The sequence below is a fragment of the Chiloscyllium plagiosum genome, chromosome 2 (assembly GCF_004010195.1).
Source record: "Chiloscyllium plagiosum isolate BGI_BamShark_2017 chromosome 2, ASM401019v2, whole genome shotgun sequence".
Lineage (NCBI taxonomy): Eukaryota > Metazoa > Chordata > Chondrichthyes > Orectolobiformes > Hemiscylliidae > Chiloscyllium > Chiloscyllium plagiosum.
Window position 1 is genome coordinate 69966503 of NC_057711.1, and position 22034 is coordinate 69988536.

Here is a 22034-nt window from a genome sequence, read left to right on the forward strand (position 1 = left end):
GACTTTTACACTTAATGGTAAGGTCCTGGGGAGTATTGCTGAACAAAGAGACCTTGGAGTGCAGGTTCCTAGCTCCTTGAAGGTAGAGTCACAGGTAAATAGGATAGTGAAGAAGGCGTTTGGTATGCTTTCCCTTATTGGTCAGAGTATCGAGTATAGGAGTTGGGAGATCATGTTGCGGCTGTACAGGACATTGGTTAGGCCACTGTTGGAATGTTGCGTGCAATTCTGGTCTCCTTTCTATCGGAAAGATGATGTGAAACTTGAAAGAGTTCAGAAAAGATTGACAAGAATGTTGCCAGGGTTGGAGGATTTGAGCTATAGGGAGATGTTGAATAGGCTAGGGCTGTTTTCCCTGGAGCGTTGGAGGTTAAGGGGTGACCTTATAGAGGTTTATAAAATCATGAGGGGCATGGAAAGGATAAATAGACAAAAGTCTTTTTCCTGGGGTGGGGGAGTTCAGAACTAGAGGGCATAGGTTTAGTGTGAGAGGGAAAGATATAAAAGATACCTAAGGGGCAACTTTTTCATACAGAGGGTAGTACGTATATGGAATGAGCTGCCAGAGTAAGTGGTGGAGGCTGGTAAAACTGCAACATTTAGAAGGCATCTGGATGGGTGTATGAATAGGAAGGGTTTGAAGGGATGTGGGCCGGGTGCTGGCAGGTGGGACTAGATTGGGTTGGGATATCTGGTGGCATGGACGAGTTGGACTGAAGTGTCGGTTTCCATGCTGTACATCCCTATGACTCTATGACTCATTATCTTAAAATGTATCCTCAATTTATGCATTCCCTGCACCTGAACATTAAGGTCTAATATTGCACCAATATTGGGCCTCAGGCCTGATTTTAAGAACTAGTATGGGATGTGAGCCCTCAGGGAGTCAATGGTTATGCCACTACTAACTCCATATCATCCGTCAGGTAAGTGGGTGGGACCAGAGGTGAAGTCACAGTGATTGGGGATGGGTTTACAGGAAATTGTGGCCTTAACATTTTGTCACAGGCTAGTTTTTGCTCTTCACAGCTCTATATTCAGGTAAGCTTCTTACAGAGAAAGAGATGCTCCATGCGCCCATATCTGTATCACTATGTTATAAATCATCTTCAAAATGTACAAGTCAATCCTTGCTCCAGAAGTCCAAAAGAAAAAGTAGAATCATGCTTTGGTATGTCACTCATAAAAATGTTACAAAAACCGTCATGCTCTCATATCCTCTGTTGTTCCTGAGTGACACTAGTCTGCTATCTACTCATCTCCGATTACTTCAACCACAAAAGGTTCCTTCACGTCTATCTTGCCACTATTTACAATCACACAGTCTTGAAGAGGTAGGTTTTCACTGTTTGTTTCCTGGAGTTCTATCATGTGTACCACGGGCTAAAAAAATGAAAAAAAAAACTGTTAGTAACATTCTGGGAGAATTGTCAAATTTACATTTTCAACATTCCCCAAAGATGCCATATTATCAGGACCAATGTGACAGTTAATTATGGCTGGTATTTTTCATGGAATGGAATGAGGAGGTTATACAATTATACTCATTCCTGCTCCCATTTTCTTAAACTCTGTTCGAACCCAAATGTCCTGATAGTCTGGAACAGAAGCTACATGTGCCACCACGAAGAAGACCCTAAGACAGGCAGTAAGTATCAACCAGAGACATCAGGACAAGTTCTTGATAAAGGGCTTTTGCTCAAACATTGATTCTCTTGCTCCCCGGATGCTGCCTGACCTGCTGTGCTTTTCCAGCACCACACTCTCAACGTCAGGATGAGTGAAGACCCCCTGAGCAAGCAATCAGCGCCACTAAGAGGAGAAGGTGAGGAAAGGTCTCATTAGCAATCAGTCAGAGACAGAGCTAAATACATTGGAGTTGACTGGAATTTGGTCTTGCTGCATTAAAGGGAAAGAAATTAGCTGTATGTGAGTCTCTTGTAAGTGATTAAGGCCTTTCCTCTTACTAAATTTTAACATTGTGTACAAATTAGTGGTAAAGCTAATAACAGATATAAAATGCAACATAAGTAAATGAATAATGTCATTAAAACTCATTTAGGGTGACAGTTCAATTGATGTGTCAAGGCTATAGCATATGGGAGTTCTTGGATACCATTGTGATCAAGGGCAAACATGTCTGCTGTAAGTGTTTGATGTTCGAGCAATTTTGGTTTGGCATTTATGAGATGCATGCTAAACTACAAACACTACAAAGCATCAGTGAGGGGGAAAGTTACCTATATTATTTGTACCAGTAGGCAGTGACCAGATGTGGACAGTGGTCAGGCACAAGAGGATTTGACTGCAAATGAGGCAAATAAGGAAAAATGAAGACAGCAGAAGTGTCAGCCTCTGCAATTGACCAGTAGCTTTGAGACTCTCTTGGTCTGCATTAGAGCAGAGACTGCAGGGTTTATGTACAAACTGACTACGACACCATAGTGCAGGAAGCAATCAAGTTGGGAAAGCAGCAAGAAATGCAGTAGTAGTCGTAGGAATAGTACAGTGAGGAGAATTGGTACATTCTCTCAAGAGCAAGAGTCCAGACTACTGTGTTGCCTGACCAGTACCTGGGTTCGGGACATCTGCTCAGGGCTGGAAAGGAACTTCCACTGGCAATGGGGAGCATCCAGTGGCCATGGGCACAGTCCATGTATTTACCAATGACATAGACAAAACTAGGAAAGAGATGGCATGGTGGCTCAGTGGTTAGCACTGCTGCTTCACAGTGCCAGGAACCCTGGTTCAATTCCAACCTCAGGCGACTGTCTCTGTGGAATTTGCACATTCTCCCTGTGTCTGCGTGGATTTCTTCCAGGTGCTCCAGTTTCCTCCCACAATTCAAACATGTACAGGTTAGGTGGACTGCTCATGCTTAATTGTCTGTAATGTCCAAAGATGTATAGTTTAGGTGGATCAGCCATAGGAAATGCAGGGTTACAGGGATAGGATAGGAGGTGAGTCTGGGTGGGATGCTCTTCAGAGAGTGGGTGTGGACTTGTTGGATCAAATGGCATGTTTCCTCACTGTAGGGATTCTATGAAAGAGGTTCTGTGGACAGAATATGAGGAGTTGGGCATTACATTTAAAAGCACAACCCCAAAGGTTTAAACCTCTGATTAGCTAGACTGCATGCAAATTCATAGAAGACACATAGCATTAGAGATGAAAACTTAGCTCAAAGACTGGCCTGGGAAATGCGGCTTTCAGTCTGTGCGCCATTGGCACCAGTGCCAGGGTAAGTGGGGGCTGTATCATTGGGAGGTCTGCATCTGAACTATTTTGGGACTAAGGAAGTGTAGAGAATATTGAACTAAATAATGGGGAAAAGGATCAAATGTGGAAAGATAGGAAGTTATTAAGTAGAGAAAAGAGGGAAATATCAGAATATGGTCACAGAATGGCAGGAAATGGCACAGAAGGGAAAAAAAATCTTCGAAATACAATATTCAACAATGTTACAAAGATAGTAAAAAAACAAACTAAAGGCTAAAACTGGGTCACAAGAGCATTAACACAACTCTTGAATCTAGTTTACAATCCATGCACCTGTGCAGCAAGAGTATGTGGAAAACCTGTTGCCACACAAAATATGATACAGCAAATCATTTCATCTGCCTGGGTGAGAGCTGCAGTATGTGAAGCAGCTTAAAAATGCATTGTGGTCTGCTGTATGATGTATAACATTGCCAGATTGGGAAGACAGTTCTTAACACAAGCTATGTCATACAAGGAACATGAGCAGAAGGAGGAGGAGGAGGATTAGGGGAAGGAGAATGAAGATGGATGATAGCAACCTGGTGAGCCACTTACTAATTTGAGTACAATACCAATGTTTGTAACCCCAATTCCCCATTCACTAACAATTGCACACTATTTACCTGCTTTCTGTTATAGACTATCACATCAACCTTTTGATTGCACAAATAAAAACCACCAAAAAACCAACCCTCCAAATAAACTTTATTTCCAAGATTATGCCAAATTGCACATAACCTGATAGTAACTATCCTTTTGAATTCCTTGAATGACTGTTTTCTGCATGCCTTTATCTGGCAGTATAAACAGGGCTATTTGGCCCTTTAGGTCTGATTTGCCATTGATTATAGCTGATCTGCTTGTAGTCTCAACACCATTTTCCTCTGTCCCATTATCCTTCATTCACTTATCTTAACAACAATCTATCTAAGTAAATGTTGAATAAATCCAATGATTCAGCCTCTTCTGCTTTCTGGGGAAGAGAATCTGCCCGAGTTCTCTGAGAGAAATGATTTCTGCATCTCTGTTTTGAAAGGGAGACTTCTTGTTCTGAAACTAGTCCCTCAGGATCTTATGTTTCAATAAGATCACCTCTCACTTTTCTAATTCCAATGAATAAAGGCCCAACTTGTTTCATCCTTCTTTACAAAATAAGCCCTTCATCCTAGTAATGAATTGAGTAAACTTTCTCTGAATCACTTTGAATGTACAACTGTAACAAAATATTCCATTCCTCTTGCAAGAATTCATAATATTCCACTTGCCAACCTAATCACTTGCTGTATCTGCGTACTAATTAAAAACCAGGAAACCCATATGCCTCCACCACTTCTACAATCGTTCTCCAAATAATATGCTGCTTTTCTATTCTTCCTGTCGTAGTGAACAAGTACCCATTTTCCCATATTATAATTCATCGGCTAGACCAATCCCTCTCACTAAATCTGTCTATGGCCTTTAGACAATCTCTACTGCCACTTGAGAACTTACTTTCCCACTTACTTTAATGTCATTGGCAAAGTTAGACACCATGGATTTGGTGCCTTCATCCAAAGCATGGATACAGATTGTAAATAATCAAGGATCGAGCACTGATTACAGTGGGACCATATTCACTAAAATTTGCCAATTAAAAAAGACCAACTTTCTGCTTCCTGCCAGCTAACCAATCCTACTCTCATCCTACTATGTTACCACAATGCTATGCGCTCTAATCTTGTTCAGTAATCTTTAGAATAAGCAATAGAAGCAGGAGTAGGCCTCTTAGCCCTTCAAGGCTACTCTGCCATTCTAGAAGATTGTGGTGATGTTCTAATTTACACCATTTTCCTGCACTATCCCAGTATCCCTTGATGTTTTTAATACATCTTAGTCTATGAGTTCTGAACTTGCTCAACATCCTCTGGAGTGGAGAATTAGAATTTCCTCCTCATCCCAGTCCTAAATGGTCTTCCCCTATTCTAAGACAGTTTCCATTGATTTAGGACTGTTCTTGTTAACTACAAGATACTCTTCTAGTTAGACCAAGAATTGGCTACCTCTCCCACATCAGACCCAACCATCTGTGTAGAATCCTAGCGACTTTGTAGTAATTTTCATCATGAGCATCAGATCGTACAGCATTGTGAACTGGCCTGACCATAGAACAAACATTAGACCTAAAATCTTCTCTCCAAACAATATTAATGCTCTCACTAAGTAACAGAGCTACGCCTTTCCCAGCTTCCCATTTTTCACGATTGTCAAATTGCCTTGAATTTTGTGGTCCCTGCTTTGATTTCCCTGTAAACATGTTTCTGTAGTCGCTATCAGATCATAAATGAATGGTGATTTGAGCTGATAATTCCTCTGGTTTATTGCTTCTAAAATGTGGCACCTTTTCAAATGCCCTTTGGAAATCCAAGTACACTGCATCCACAGTTTCCCTCCAATCTAGGAGGCTTGTTGCCTCCTCAAAAAAAAATGTTGTCAGTTAAGTACAATCTCCTTTCACAAAATCTTACTGACTGCTTGAATGTTTATATAAAGAGTTGCCCAATATTTGCAGCATAGCTGGTGGAATAGAGCTGACTTTCAATGGGAGAGACTGTGAAAGGTCTTTGAGCAGCCAAGTCAGCAATCTCGAGCAGCTCTGAATCTAGAAGGCCAGCTTCAGACAGCATTAACTCCATAGAGTGGTATCGATCTGGGCCAATTGGTTGACAGCTGGAAATGTGGGGGTATGAAGGACGAATGCTGTCACCCTGAGGGAAAGTGAAGTCCCTGCTACTGTCTTAGGGCAGTACCTGAGCAATCCTATTGAAAGACAGGTTCACTGGACTGTTGTGACACCCTGCAAGTTGCTTGATTATTGCTATCTGCAGCCGCAGTGGGCACTGTCTTGGCAGAGAGCTGATCTTGCACAACTTCAGTCTGAGGTTCCGCTGAAATACTCAGGCATTTGACAAAATCTGTTCATTCTGCAAGTGTGGCTCAGACATCAGTTATCAGAAGCTGCATCATTGCTGAGTCCTCAAATGGTGTCGAACAGCATTTTCATGCTCAAAAGGATGGGCCTCAAACTCTGCACAAAGTCCTGCGTAAGATTGGTACCAGGCTCATCCATGAATGCAGGCTTCTATCAGGTTTTCCAATGCACCAAGTATCCAGTCATGTTTAGCCATCAGCCCATTTCGATAGCCTGGCCATCAAACTCCTCATTTGAGTTCTCTATAAAAGTTGTATGTGATCCTGTCCTCTGGCAAGCTGGTGCTTGTGCAATATTTCTCGCTATGCCCCAGTTGCAGCCCAATCTCTCATCATGAGCTAGTCTTGCCTCTGATCCATCCTCTAAGTTATGCACAGTTTCAGCATCTGAGCTGGTGACTGTGGGTGTGAACACAAGTGACATGGATCTTCATCTTCACTCAACTGAGCAGGCTGCACTTAGGTATCTGAAAGAGAACAGCATATGGGTAAGGAGTGGTGATTGTGAGGCTGGAGGATCATGGAAAAAGTAAGATACTTACACCTTTTGAAAATTGTAAGTCGGAAGAGGTTGTAGAATAAAAGAGAATGAGAATGTTGTCATTTTTAGTGCTCTCACCACCAGCTCCTAAGACCTCAACAATGATCTTTCTGATTGTGGACTCTGGACAGCACTGTCTCCTCCAGGGGAGTCAGGAGATGCAGCCATGGTTCTCCTCCTCCAGTTAATTCCTCTTATCTTCTCTTGTATATCACCTTCTCCTACAAGAAACAGGGCACGGTCTCAGCGATTGTTGTGCAATATGTTTAGGTGATGTGGCTGTTCTAGTTAGGACATGTGGATCAGAAGCATAGTTTTATTTGTTCATGGGATGTGAGCATTACTGGCAAGGTTGGCATTTATTGCACAACCCTAATTTTCCTTGAGAAGGGGGTGGTGATATGCTTTCTTCAATTCTATGTGGTTTAGATACACCCATACTGCTGTTAGGGAGGGATTATCAGGAACCCGCTCAACGATAGCGCAGGAATGATGATAAAGTTCCAAGACAGGATGGTGCATGAGTTGGAGAGGAACTTGGAGGTAATGATGTTCCTGTGTTTCTGTTGCCTTTGTTTTTCTAGGTGGTTTAGATTGCAGATTTGAAATGTGCTCTTGAAAAAACATTGCTGAATAGCTGCAGTGTATTTTGTAGATGGTACACAATGTTATCACTGCACATTAAAGAACATCCTACTGCCATCAGAGTATTCAAGACTGAAAATAACACAGGTTTCGAACTGAATTATTAATGTGTTGTGTCAGAGGGTAGGGGAGGCAGTAACTTTCGCAACATTTAAGATGTTTCTGGATGAGCACTTCATATGCCAGGTTATGAATTGAGTATAGGTAAATGGGATGAGCATAGTTTGGTATTTTTCTGTGGCATAGATATGGTGGGCCAAAGGGCCTGTTTTGATTCTGTATGACTCTATGACTATGACACCAGTTGTGGAATGAGTGAATACTGAACATAGTGTGTGGGATGCTAATCAAGCAAGCTACTTGGTCATGGATGGTTTTAACCGTCTTGAGTATTATTGGGGCTGCACTTGAGTATTATTGGGGCAAGTGGAGAATATTCCATTGCACTCTTCACTAGTGCTTTATGATAGTGCTATGTCTGAATGGAAGATGAAATATATATATGAGTGTTATGAATGAGTCTTGATTGATCGAAATTGATGGGAAGTGTGATGCTGAGCAGTAATTGAGGTTCATCGTGCGGTTGGTAGGATGTGGCATTTGGAGGTGCATTTAAAGACTTTGGCTACTCATTGTAGAATATTGAACTTCTTGCAGCATTGCATCCACAAGCTTGGCGCTTGACTTCTGGAATTGACCTCTGAGGCGATCTGCTCCCAATGCCTCTTCACTGGATACCTGGAGGCCCTCCTGATGAGCTGTTGGTCCAGGACTTTGCTCCGCCTTTCCACCAAGAGCTCTGGTGTGGCATCAGAAAACCCAAGTGCTTGCTCTTTCCCATGTTCAGCCACTCCCAACACCGACTGCAGCCACATGGTCCTTTGTTTCAAATAGGTGCAGGCAAGTTTCTAGGTTGGCAAACATAAGAGCAAAAGACTACAGATGCTGGAAATCTTAACACTGAAACTAAAAGTTTTGACAACAGCAAATTAGGCAGTGCCTCTGGGCAATGAAATAAACATGAATTGTGAAACATAAAGCCCTTCCCCCATGGTGGGTTAAGAAGTAGTAGATGCCATTTGCTGGAGAGGGAGGGTGCGGGATGGGAAGCCCATCGTACTCCTCATTCCCCACTGGTATTTGAGCTTCAGCTGCCATGGCAGTTACCAACTTGGGAGGCTGTCCAGTAAACCCTGTCAGTTTGCCAGGCCTATTGTTGAGGGAGGGAGGAGGGGGCCATCATTCACAGGGACCCAGCCACTACCCTGGACTCTGGGTACCCTCCTGTACATCACTAGCAAACTTCCCATCCAACCCCTCTCACCTCTATCGAGAGATCCAGCACCAATCCCTCCTTCAGGCTCTGGGTTTCGTACCAACAGTCACCACCACTGCAGTGGAGTGCTGCTGGTCTTTGATTTTTCGACAGATTTTGGGTTGGCACTTCTGAGTGTACTGGGCCTTTAATCAAGTGGGAGGTCCAACAATGTCCAGATGAGTGGCTGACTGCGTGGTAATTCTGTCTAACAGGGCTCAAGATGGTTCCCTAATCAGTGAGCAGATGCTCCCCCCACCCACATTCAGGTAGATAAATGATACCCCCACTTTTCAAGTAAAGGGTCTTTCATCAGAGTGATAAAAGACCATCTCTTCTTGAAATGTTAACACAATTCCTCTCAAAAGATGCTGCCTGATCAGCTAAACATTTCCACTGTTTTCTGTTTATTATCTTTTTTGGGAGGCCCCTGCTAATTTGAGCTGCTCATCAAAAGCATACTTGGTACTGATTGCATGCAGTACTCATGTAAATGAGCAGACTGCATGAAGATTGTTCCCTGTGTATACTGCATCCGATGAGTTATTTGCACAGCATAATCCCCACACCCATTTTCAGTGTCCATGCATTAGCTACCAGCCTATTTAAGAACACACAAATAATCTTGCATTTCATGTTCACATTCAGGCCAACAAAATGTGTACTGGATATACCTTTCATATGGAAACAGAAAACAGTATGTATGTGGTGACTGTTTTTCACAAAAGATTAATACACTTAATTAATAGTGATTGAATACAATGATTTGATTTAAAAATGAGGTCCTTTGTAAATAACATAATTTATGTATTTAAAAAATAAAATGTAATTAAAAGATCCCAAACCTCTGAGTGTGTAGTAGAGTGGGATCTGTTCATTCCAAAACTAAAGATGGCTGGAAAGTTTGTGAACAGTGCTCTTTGTCTTGCTGCTTAGTTGGCTAGCCTATCTTCAGTTTAGTGGAATAATATCTACTTATACATGTAGCCATTGTTGCTGAAAGAAAAGGTTTTAGGAAACAATTATATAGAATATAATAATTGATCAGTCAGACAAGTAAACAGTTAGTTACCATTCCAGATATGACCTTTCCAAATACCACATGCTTTCCATCTAGCCACTTTGGTTTTGTCAATGAAATAAAAAACTGGGAGCCATTAGTATCTGGTCCTGAATTAGCCATGCTGACCCATCCAACTCCATAGTGTTTCAGTTTGAAGTTTTCATCAGGAAAAATATCTCCATAGATGCTTTTTCCTAGAACATCAAAGAGCAGTGTTTCGTGTATTAATGTACATTAGTCTGATACTTTGGTCATTATTTACAGATTATTAACTGATCTAATGCTCTCTAGTTTGTGCTCTAACCAGAAGTCCTATATTCTTAGAATGTCATCATGCAACACAGACAAAATAGTAAATGCAGCAATCAGAATGGATGAGAAAAGTTAAAATAGTGGTGAATTAATTTTTTTTTTGTTTTTATGCTAAATGTATTTTACCAGAAATGAAAAATAATCACAAGTCCAACACCTATTTCTCTGGCAAAGTAAAACCACTTTCTAATGTAAAATATAACTTTAACATTTTAAAAAATCTTTTAAAGTGTACTTTTTTACAGTTACTTTTTATTCATTTGTGGGACGTTGGTGGCGCTGGCTGCCAGCAATTGTTGTCTGTCTGTAGTTGCTATTAAGGTGGAGGTAAGCTGCCTTCTTGAACTGCTGCAGTTCACTAGTGTAGGGAAAGAATTCCAGGACTCTGACCCAGTAAGGAACAGTGATATAGTTTCAAGTCCGGACGGTAAGTGTGTTGGAGGGGAAATTGAAGGTGGTGATGTTCCCATGTATCTGCTGCTCTTGTCCTTCCAGATGAAAGTGGTCATGGATTTGGAAGGCGCTGTCTGAGGATCTTTGGTGCATTTCTGCAATGCATGTTATGGATAGCACACACTGCTGCTATTGAGCGTCAGTGGTGGAGGAAGTGGATGCTTGTGGATGTGATGCCAATCAAGCGGGTTGCTTTGCCCTGGATGGTGTCAAGCTTCTTGAGTGTTGTTGGTACTGCACCCATCCAGACAAATGAGGAGAATTCCACTACACTTCTGACTTGTGCCGTGTAAATGGTGGACAGGCTTTAGTGAATCAAGTAGTGAGTTACTCGCTAAAATATTCCTAGCCTCTGACTTGTTCTTTTAGCCACAGCATTTATGTGGTGAGTCCAGTTGAGTTTATGGTCAATGGTAACCCCAAGGATGTTGATAGTGAGGGATTCAGTGATGGTAACATCATTGAATGTCAAGAAGCAGTGATTAGATTGTCTCTTATTTGAAATGGTCATAGCCTGGCACTTGCATGCCGTGAATGTTACTTGTGTATGCTATATAAAAAAAAATCAAAGGCAATTATTACCTCCTTTTCCACTTCTTGAAGTAATATCTCCACCCTGTATCAAGAAATCCTTAATAACACGATGGAACGTGCTGCCTTTGTAACCAAACCCTCTCTGAAAGCCATTTAATGAAAAGAACATTTTAATCAGTTAACTTGAGTTCAGATTGGATAATGAAATGAAAAGCTTGACCAATATTTTATACATCAATGAAAATAATGAGTATACATTTTATAAAACATTATTTTATGTAAATTCTCTTTAGGAGTAAAAACTCTGTGTAAAGTCAAAGTACTTAATATAATCAGTCAGTTATTGATTATGACAAGTAGAATATAGTAGTCTACATCCAAAATTACAAACAAAATTTTATCTTGGTGGAATGTAATAAATGACAGGGATTCCATTTAGGGAAAAAAAAACCTGAAAATGTCACTTTAAGAAAAATTGAATCATGATTTACTATAAGATGCCAGAGATTCCATCGGCCCTCCCAAATAGATGTAAAAGATCTCCTGGTATAATTCCAAGATAATTGGAGTTGTTCTTCCAGAGCTGGGCCAATATTTTTACCTCAGACAATATCAATCAGAATAGATTATCGAATGGTTTGTCACAATACTATTAGCAGGAGCTAGCCACATGCAAACTGATCCCCCAAATCATAAGAATGTGAAGTACTTGAACTACTGAGGAGCACATTGGCTTAGGGGAAGGGGACGGGGAAGGGTTATGTAGTAACCATGATCTGGGTGTCTTTGAAATCCTTTATAAATATGGCAGTTTTTAACAGGTGTTATTGGCAACTGGTAGTACTACATCATTTCTGTACTGAACTTTATTTTTATTAAACACATTTTGGTTGGAATTATTCACTGAATACTTACATACATGGTTAGATGTGACTGCAAGAAAGTAAATTAAACTGAAATTTATAAATACAGACCATAGCTGGATATTCAATACAAGAAACATAAATAAGGAGCTCAACTCAAAGAGGCTAGTGAGGAAGGCAGAAGGGAAATCAAGTACGTATTTTTTTCCAGTTTAATTCAGTTTAAATGCATTTAGTGTACAATTCTTTAGATGATGAGATTTGAACAGCTGCTAAACTTTCCTAAGGGGTTCTTCTGTAATTATTTATAATTAGATTATACTGGAACAGAAAATATAAATAGGCCTATCTAATACGTGTATATTTCCTTTTCATCAGTCTCTCTTCTTCTTTACATATTAAGTGCTTGTTTTAAACGTTCACAAACTTTTTCAAATACCGAACCAACAATGGCAGCCTGCACTGATCTAAAAGTCTCATCAAAGTTTGAGTGATGGCTTTGATTTTTAGCATATACACTAAAACCTGAATAAATATACAAGAGTTCCAAGCATAACAATTTCTTGGCAGCAAATCTGAACTTAATTGTACAGGTTAAACAGTTAAAGGAGCTCTTTTATTGTGCATGTCTGCAAATGAGTCCAGATATATTTCTCCATTGAGTTTCCAGTTTTGCCTTTAACAGGAAGGATCTCAACCAAGGAGAGAAAAATATAAAATCAGGGAATCTACCTAGCACATCATTTAGAAAATAATTTCTGAGATCACATAATAAACAGGGAAAAGTAATTTTGTCATTCTAGGATCTGTGATGGGAAAAGATTAAAAAAGAAATTAAGCTGGCATAAAGTCAGACTGATAAGATACAAGTTTATTCAATTTCTCATACTTTTTCCTCACCAGTTTCAGCTGGGTCTTTATGAGAAAACAAAGCAACAGTTAGAAATGTCATCACAGAGAGAAAAAGGAACAAGTGGAGGGCCAAACATTCCATTGATACTGCTTTCTTCTCTAATGTTTTGGTAAAAATATGGGAGCAGTCTCTTTTATATGTTTATATGGAATTATATGTTCAATGCGATGTACATGATAATGTAGTACATTCAAATAATGAAAAAGAAAATTACAGAATAACACTTCATTTATGAATGCACCTTCCATGGCCATTAAGTGATACTCTAACTTGGAGCTTCGAGCTCAGAGGCAGGCTCACTACTCAGTGTGTTACAAGATACTACAGTCTCAGCAATATTAAAACTGCTTCAAATTCATGGAAGTATTGCATGGAATATAAAGTTTGATGCATTTCAACATTTAAAAATCATTACAATGCATGCACCATGAATAATATTTGGACAAAATGGGGATTCAGATTTGCAGACTGGCTCAGAAAATTGTGTGCATCAAATGGTAATGAGCATTTAATAAAATTAATTAGTTTATAATTTATGTTATAACTAGTTAGTTATTCATAATTTAACATGACAGTCAGTTTCTTACCTCGCCAGTCGCTAGGGTGATAAAATTGTCTACTGTCAATGGAACAACTTTACCAAATAAACCAATAATGATCCTTCCAACATCTTTACCACCGATTTGAATATCGAAGAATACCTAAAGTTGTACAAACCTTCATTAGAATTGTACGTTTATAAACTAATATGATTAATTTATTTTAAATTACATTATTTGCATTCACCTGAAAAATCCTTCACAGGAAAGGCAAATACACCTGCCATTTTGAACATATGTTTACTCAAAGTAAACATTTGTGTGAAATAAACAATTATAATAGATGAGCATTGATTTTTTTTGCCAGTTAACAAATAATACAATTTTGCACACAGAGGAATCAAATGTATTAACTGGACTTCTTAATTTATTAACCACTTTATAAGTAAAATTTGTAAACCCAAAAACAAATTTTGTATGAGAACATTAAAATTGATGATTTGAGGTTGTGCCTTCCTACCAGAGTGATAAGGCAAGCTTGGAAGTATATATACTAAATGTCAATGATCCTACCTAGCAATAAAGTTAATGTTAGTGTGGTTGATACTAAACTGCGCTCTAAAATTGCTGAGCAGATTTTACTATGATTAACCTAGGCATCAGAAACAACAAATGCATATTCAAACCACATGACCCTTTGAAATCCTTCTTCCTAACATCGGGGGAATTGTGTCAAAATTGGGAGCGCTGAGTCATCAACTAGACAAACGACAGCAATAACATACTTTTCTAGACTGAATTTTATTAGCCATTGCCCTGTACAGCTGACCTGCCCATTGTTAATCTCCTGCAATTTACAATTATCCTCCTCATTATTTATCACCCAACCAATTTTCATGTCATCTGCAAACTTTTGATCATTTCATGTGTACACACCAAAAATAGAAAGGGCTCCAGCCCCAAGTTCTGTGGACTCCTAGTCAAATGAGACTTCTAGTCACACAAACATTCCTCTGCTTTCTGTTCCTCAGGCAATTTTTGATCCAATATCCCACTTTGTCTAGGATCTCATAGACTCTTACTTTCTTGACTTCACATTTTCAAAAGCCTTACTGAATCTTAATGTAGACTACACCAAATGATTACACTCATCAACATCCCGAATTAACTCTTCAAAAAAAGCAATCTCAAAATTGTCCCTGAGTGAGCTGTGTCTCTTGAAGTGCAGATATGTTCCTTCCCTCAGAATTCTTTCTAAACCCTTTTTCAGTCCCAGCCAAGCTTAACCTCAGTTTATGCAATAAACTATATTGATGTTGTATGCTTTGGCCATTATGTAACTTTTCATTGTACATTTTAAAGTTTGTTTTCAAACCGATATGCCATTTTGTTTTCCTGCTTCCAGGAAATGTATTTATTTATAATTAACTTCAAAAATTTATTTTACTTATACAATCTTCTAAACCTCTGGTTCTTCTTTCCATCACCTATCTGGTCTCTCTCTCTCTTCCTTAATTAATATTGCAAATCCTGCGTTCTAGCCCCAAAACTGCAAATAACATTTCTAATAATTCACACCTCTTCATAAGATTAAAGTAACAATTCTAAAATGTTGTTCTTTGCATCCCAGCTCCGGTATGAACTCTGCCTTGCTATTTCCCAATACATCCCTCCCCTCTCTATGATAGACCACAACTTCTGGCCATGTTCATTACCTTCTCCGTTATCTGGAACTTCCTTACACTCTTGTGCACATGCCACACTGTCCTTCCACTCAACCAGCTTCATTTTAAATACAATCTCAGGCCCACCTCCCATTTCTGCTAGCTACTGTGGCGTAACATTTATCCTGTTTCACCTTCTGTTCTAATTTTCACATCCTGCCTTTACTAACGCCAGAGACTTAACTCTCTCCAACACCCTAAATTCTACATTAATCTACAAAGCACCTCATATTTCTCTGCATTTAACTTCATCTATCACCTATCTAGCCAATCAACCAACTCACCTCTGTTCTTATGAAGTTTTGCACTTTCTCCTGTGCATTACATAATAACATTGCTGAACAAGTTTATTACACACCTCTGGACTAGGTGGGACTTGAACTCAGGCCTCCTGGTCCAGAAGTAGGGAGACTACCACAAAAGCTCCTCTACTTGCCCCTATTTGGATCCCCATGATTTTGAAGAACTTTATCAAATATTGTCTCAATGTCTTCACCACTAAGATAACAATCTCAGCTTTTCCTTTCATGCAGATGACCCGAAAGATTAGTCTCAGTAGTATTTTTTAAGGACAGCTGTGCAGAAGAAAAATGCAGTTTACAGATGGAAAGGTTAAGGGTTTAAGACATAAAAAAGACATTCATGGGGTGATTAAAGTAGCAGATGCTTAAAAGGGCAGAATTGGAAGGGTGCAAACTACTCAGAGATTTGAGGTATTGGAGGATGTTTGAGAAATAGAGGATTAAATAAAAGGATTTAATTAAAAGGATTAAATAAATTAAATAACATATTGTCTAGCTATCACCATTGTTAACAGCTAACCTAAGAATGCAACTTTAAAAAAAAGGTTTTGTGATTTACACATAAAGAAGTGAAACTTTCATGGTAATATTCAAACAGATGAAAGACTTAATCAATTTTTCAATGTATAATTTCAGTTACATCACACTGTAAATTTTTGCTATAAATTCTGTGTGTTAGGATTGAGCCCTCCATTATCACCTGATGATGGGAGCGTCGCTCCGAAAGCTGCTGTGCGTCCAATTAAACCTGTTGGACTATAACCTGGTGTTGCGTGATTTTTAACTAAATAAAAGGTGGCATTTATAACCAAGGATAAAAAATTGAAAATCGAGACATTTCTTATTGGGGAACTATTGTTAGTCAATGAGAATGGAATGATTGGTGAGTGAAGCTGGCTATTAGACAGGACTTCAGGGGCCGAGTTTCGGATGATGTCAACTTTAGAGAAAGGTACAATGTTTAGGAGTCTAACCTCCGGTACGTTGGGAGAGTAAAGCATGGATGAGCGTTTTCAGAGCAGACAAGTTGAAGTGGGGGCATAGTCAAGCAAAGTTATGGATGTTCAAACAGAAGTTCTTAGTAATTTATTTTGGAATCATATTTTGAGTCTTGTTTGCAAATGTTTGAAAGGAAAGTTCATCTTTGCAATATTTATCCCATACGTGATGTAATGGTGTTTGATTTGCCAAAAGCCGAAAGGGGCGAACAATCTTCTGCACCACTCCTTCACATTCTTCTTTCTGTCCGATTTAAAAACAAAATTGTGACCTCTCAAACCATTTTTGCGCTTGCAAACGACAACTGGGATTTCAAAGAAACAGGCAGTGGACCATAACGGCGAGCGCCTGTCCAAATTTAATCCGAGCTCGCTTTAACCATGTTTTAAATAGCAGTTTCGCAGACATAATTACTGGGTGTTTGGTTTGGGCCTGCGATGCTACGTGGCAAGTGTCATCCCCAACTTCTGTTAACACATGTTGAGTTTCCCCGCTTTGTCCCACACGTCTAACTTTTTTGTAACTAGAGGGCGTGGAATTTGCCTCCACAGTCTGGACCAGCCCGAGGTTACACTATTGTAATCGCATTAGCTACCCTACAATTGAACTCGTCTCCCAATGTAACAAGGTAATGTCGAATCAGTCGGGTCTGAGAGCTGAAACCCCGCCTTCGGCCCATTGTGATTGGTTGTTTGAAGGGTGGTCCTTTCAGCAAGCCCTGCTGTTGGGCAGACCAGCTGTCAATCCAGTTGGCAACCGAGCGCATTGCCTCTTGAAGTCTGCTCCTTGTCTCCGCTCACTGTTCCCCAGCAACTGTGAACCTACCTTGGCTGTTACCTTTGGGCCTCGTTTTTTCTTATTCACGCAGGTGGCTGCGTCCAGAAGAAACACCACGAACAGAAGCAAAAGCAACTGCGATTTCATCCTGGGGAAAATAAAGTTTTTTTCAAAAATAAATTAATTACGTGGCTCTCATAGCTCCATCGACAAACACCCGGAGAGATCCAGACTCCGCCTTTTACTGGAAGCAAACAGCGCAGCTCGGCGGGTGGGGACAGCAGGCACACCCGCCCTTTCCGGGATCCCACAGCAGAATGGGTGGACAAAGCAACCCTCATGCCTAACCTCCAAGATGTCGTATTTGCAATTCAAAATCCGCGAATTCTTTCGATGATCCGAAAGTATAGGGCATTTCGACACATTTCCTTTCGAATCCAATGATTCTGGAAAAAATTGTACAGTAATCTCGCAAACGATTTGACCCGCACAGTATTACAATCCCACATCACCCTCTGAAGACTGAACAGAATTGTTAACCCCGATAATACAAGAGATACAGTTCAGACAACTTCACTGCAACATTCTGACCATGTTTTTACTTAGCATGACTATTTATTGTAGCGTTGGAAAGTGGCTGATAAGGTATCATAACTTTAAATGAAAAAAAAACGGTTCAAAGTAAAATAATGTGGATGTCGCAAATCTGAAACAAACACAGACAATGCTGGAGAAACCCAGCAGGCCTGATCGCATCTATGGAGAGAGAAAACAGAGAACGCGAGTTAATGTTTCGAGTCTCCAGCATGACTTCTTCAGCAGACTATCGAAACTCACAGAAACTTTTAAAAAATAAATCTCTGCTATTAACACAATAGTGTCATCATTGTAGAATGCACGACTTGTAGCCCGTGATATTCTAAATTTGTGTGCATTCTGCTTAAATGTATTTTGAACGTTTGCAAGAGATAGTTGTTGAAATGGAAGAAATCAATAACTCCTGATCGATTTCAACAGGGACAGGTAAAATCTACACATCAAAATTAGAACAAAAGTGTAATGTGAAACCTCATTGACAAAGGCGATACTCATCGAAAAGTAACAACATTGCAGAAAATGCGTCTATTTCTGACTTAATACGGACTACCATATTTGTAGTTAATTTGTAATAAATTGTACTTATTGATGGCAGAATACAGATGCGCATTACTTTGGAAATTTTTGGTGGTCTTGAGTCGCTGTCTATTGGTGTTGTAAATATTAATTTGGGGCGGTGACAACAATAGCCACGAGGTGTTTTTAACAACACATTGTCCAATCAAACGCACTGAATAACAGATATTCCACACAAAATACTAACCACAATAAAAATTAACAAAGACCATCACCACCCAAAAGGACAAGGGCAGCAAACACATGGGGATACCACTGCCTTCAAGTTCCCCTCCAAACCACTCAGAATTCTTACTTGGAAATATATTATCGTTCCTTTAATGTCGGTGAGTAAGAAATCCTGGAATTCCATCCCTATGGGCAGTGGGAATCTACCTACAACACATGGATTGCAGCGGTTCGAGAAGGCAGCTCACCAGCACCTTCTCAGGGACAACCAAGGATGAGCAATAAATGCTGGTCAAGGCAACGACACCTACGTCCTATGAATGAGTAAAAACATGTAAAATAATGATACAAACAGTAAATATCATGATACTGTCGCTGAAGTTCACACAAAATGAGCCCACCAAGAGCCAGAAGAATGGGTGTTTTCAATTAGAATTTGTAAGTTCACAATGTTTGACTCCTGCTGTTTCAAGCAGGTGGATGTTGGCCAGCTGTTGTTTGAAAGACATTTTACAAGGTGACTGCTTTATAGAAGCCATAGTGTTAGGTTAAGATAGTCACCAATCCGTAAACCAATTTCTGAAATGGTAGCCAAGTCTGTATCACTAAACTATCTGATCAGACTCTCTTTAGTACATGTTGATTTAGTTTTGAATATTTTCTGATCAACCTGTTCAGTTATGTTATTATACACCTCGGGAACAGATGGAACTTAAATCCCAGCCTCGGCTCAGAGATAGGGACGCTACCACTACATCACAAGCTGTTTTTATTTACGTTTTTTTAAGGTTGCCTGAATAATTGTCTCTAATTTATGCAGTTCCGCTCTACTGAAAGTCGACTTCTTAATCTAAAGCTTTAAGTTTTGTTGGCCATATATGCTTGTTCCTGAAGTAAGTGCAAAGTGCTGCGGATGCTGGAGATCTGGGCAAAAAGGGGACAGAAAATGCTGAAGACACTCAGCAGGTCTGGCAGCATCTGGAGGGAGAAAACCAGAGTTAACGTTCGAAACGGATATGACTCCTTCGGGTTTTAGTTTTGGTTTTCTGAACTGCTGCCTTGGAAGAACGAGATTTGCATGCGTCTGGATCCATGATGTAATCGTTACACTAACCCATTGAAAATACTGGAAGATATTGTCATTTTGATAATTGCATTGCACTCAACGACTCTGCTCCTTTGATGAAGCCGTGCCCACACATTGCTTCTCACATATCTCCGGACTTGCCCTGAGATTGCCGACATAGTTCAAGAGAATTTTTCTGACCATGTTACCTATTACTAAGCTGTAAATAAGGTGTCGGCATTTAACTCTGTTTCTCAGGGTTATTAAATCGGAAATTCTCTCAAAACAAGCACATATAAGGCACATGTGAAATAAAAATGCGCCTATTAAGTGGTCCATTGGTAAATTATTTCTACAGAGAATAGTCTACGCTATTTATATGCCGCAGCACGCCATTTATTGTTGTAATATGTTTTGACAAAGCAGGAACATGTCACCATTTTCTTTAGTACCTTAAAGAACACCTGACAGACACACAGTCCTTTAAGGTGTCACCAACACGTGCAGAAGAAAATGAAGAAAGCCAATGGAATGCTGGCCTTTATATCTAGAAGACTTGGGTATAAGGGTGGAGACGTTATGCTGCAGCTACAGGAAACCCTGGTTAGACCCCACTTGGAGTACTGTGGTACATTAGCGCTGGAGGGAATACAACATAGGTTTACAAGAACGATACCCAGACTTCAGGTTAAGTTATGACGAGAGATTACGTAAATTAAAACCTGTTTTCTTTAGAAGTTAGAAGGTTCAAGGGTGATCTGATCAAAGTCTTCAAGATATTAACAGGAAGTGGCAGGGTAGATAAAGGTAAACTATTTTCACTGCTTGGGGATTCCAGAACTTGGGATGTAGTCTGAGAATTAGGACTAGACCATTCAGGAGAGATGTTAGAAAGCACTTCTTCATACAAAGTATGGTAGATGCTTGGAAATATTTTCCACAAATGTAAGTGAATGCAGGATCAGTTGTTAATTTTGAACTAGAGATAGATCATTTTTGTTAAACCAAAGGTATTAAGGGATTTGGGCCAAATGCAGGTATATGGAGTTAGGCCACAAATCATCCATGATCTAATTGAATAATGAAACAGGTTTGAGGAGCTGAATAGTTGCATCTATGTTCCTATGATTATACATCACTTTTTGCTTCAGTCCTTACAACTTCTTTAGGAGTTAACTGCTCATTCACAATCATGCAAAACTTAAGAATTAATTCTTACTTACTTGCCAAATTATTTTGCAAAATGTTTTCAGATTTCAGTTCTAAACTTTAACATTCAATACTCTAACTTATATGTACAAAGCATACAATGCCTTGTACTCTTTCCTGTTTGATTTGACAGCAGATATGATTGATGTTATAAAGTGTTTTATTGTCCTGGTATAATCACTACGAGTGAATGAGAAAGTCAAACCAATAAAAGACGAAGAGCAAATTCCTGTCTTGCATTAATCAACCTGTAACACATGTTTTCAAAGCTATGTTTTCAAAGTCATAAGTTAGTTGAAAGGATTGAAAAGCTGTAGTGAAAAGATTGCAAACTAATCACAGATAAATATGGCATTGGGTCCATCTTCGCTCATAGACATCTAGTTCAGTGGTTGTCAAAATATTTAACTGTAAGAGACTTTTGCAAATGGATTGGGAATCAAGAATAATCCAATTATATTATAATAGTGTATAATAGTTGAAATATGCCAATATTTTAATGATGTTTTTTAAAAGTCTGATATTTATTTGCATGTATCAATTACATTTTATGCTTATTGTGTTTACAGAGACTATGCAGGCAAGAATCAAGGAGAACCAACATATAGGAAGATCAGGACACAGAGCATGTACAAACAGATGCAGGGAAGGGGGAAGCACAGGAGCAAAGTGGAACTACATCATGATGAGAGCAGAAATATTAAGTAAAGTGTGCAGAAAGCAGAATCCTGGATTGAGCAAGAAACCAGCGTGAGCCAAAGCACCAAGAGAGCAGGAAGGCAAAGAGTACAAAAACACGATGAGAAGAGGAACCCAGAGACAACAGTAACCCAGACAAACCAGGAGCATGGAGAGAACAAGGACCTGGAGATGGCAGGATCACAGACAGTACAAACATTCAGGCATAACAGGAGGACAGGGAAAGCAGGAACATCGACAAAACAGGAACACAGAGAGCACAGAAATTCACCAGGAGCACAGAGAGAATGGGAAAGCAGAATGAACAGGAGCACAAAGCAAGCAGTGACACAGAGAGAACAGTGACACAGAGAGAACAGTGACACAGAGAGAACAGTGACCCAGATGGAACAGGGGCCCAGAGAGAACAGTGACACAGAGAGAACAGTGACACAGAGAGAACAGGGGCCCAGAGAGAACAGTGACCCAGAGAGAACAGTGACCCAGAGAGAACAGGGGCCCAGAGAGAACA

The 22034-nt window shown here is 39.7% G+C and overlaps 1 protein-coding gene across 1 annotated transcript; it reads right to left on the reverse strand.

Moving 5' to 3' along the window:
* Positions 1–688: 688 nt before the first annotated feature.
* Positions 689–18343, reverse strand: LOC122560738 (peptidyl-prolyl cis-trans isomerase C-like). The gene is made up of 5 exons (XM_043711735.1): positions 17257–18343; positions 13455–13568; positions 11140–11233; positions 9802–9986; positions 689–1383 (listed from the first exon to the last, which is right to left on the reverse strand). Exons 1-5 carry the CDS (start codon positions 17353–17355, stop codon positions 1252–1254), a joined length of 624 nt encoding a protein of 207 aa, XP_043567670.1. The 5' UTR covers positions 17356–18343; the 3' UTR covers positions 689–1251.
* Between the last annotated feature and the right edge of the window lie 3691 nt (positions 18344–22034).

Excerpts from the sequence above, each read along its gene's own strand:
- LOC122560738 (XM_043711735.1), bottom strand. The coding sequence starts at position 17,355 with ATGAAATCGCAGTTGCTTTTGCTTCTGTTCGTGGTGTTTCTTCTGGAC. Across the intron at positions 11,234-13,454 it reads TCACCCTAGCGACTGGCGAG|AGAGGGTTTGGTTACAAAGG; the intron begins GTAAGAAACTGA and ends AATGGCTTTCAG. Across the intron at positions 9,987-11,139 it reads TTCAAGAAGTGGAAAAGGAG|GAAAAAGCATCTATGGAGAT; the intron begins GTAATAATTGCC and ends TTGATGTTCTAG.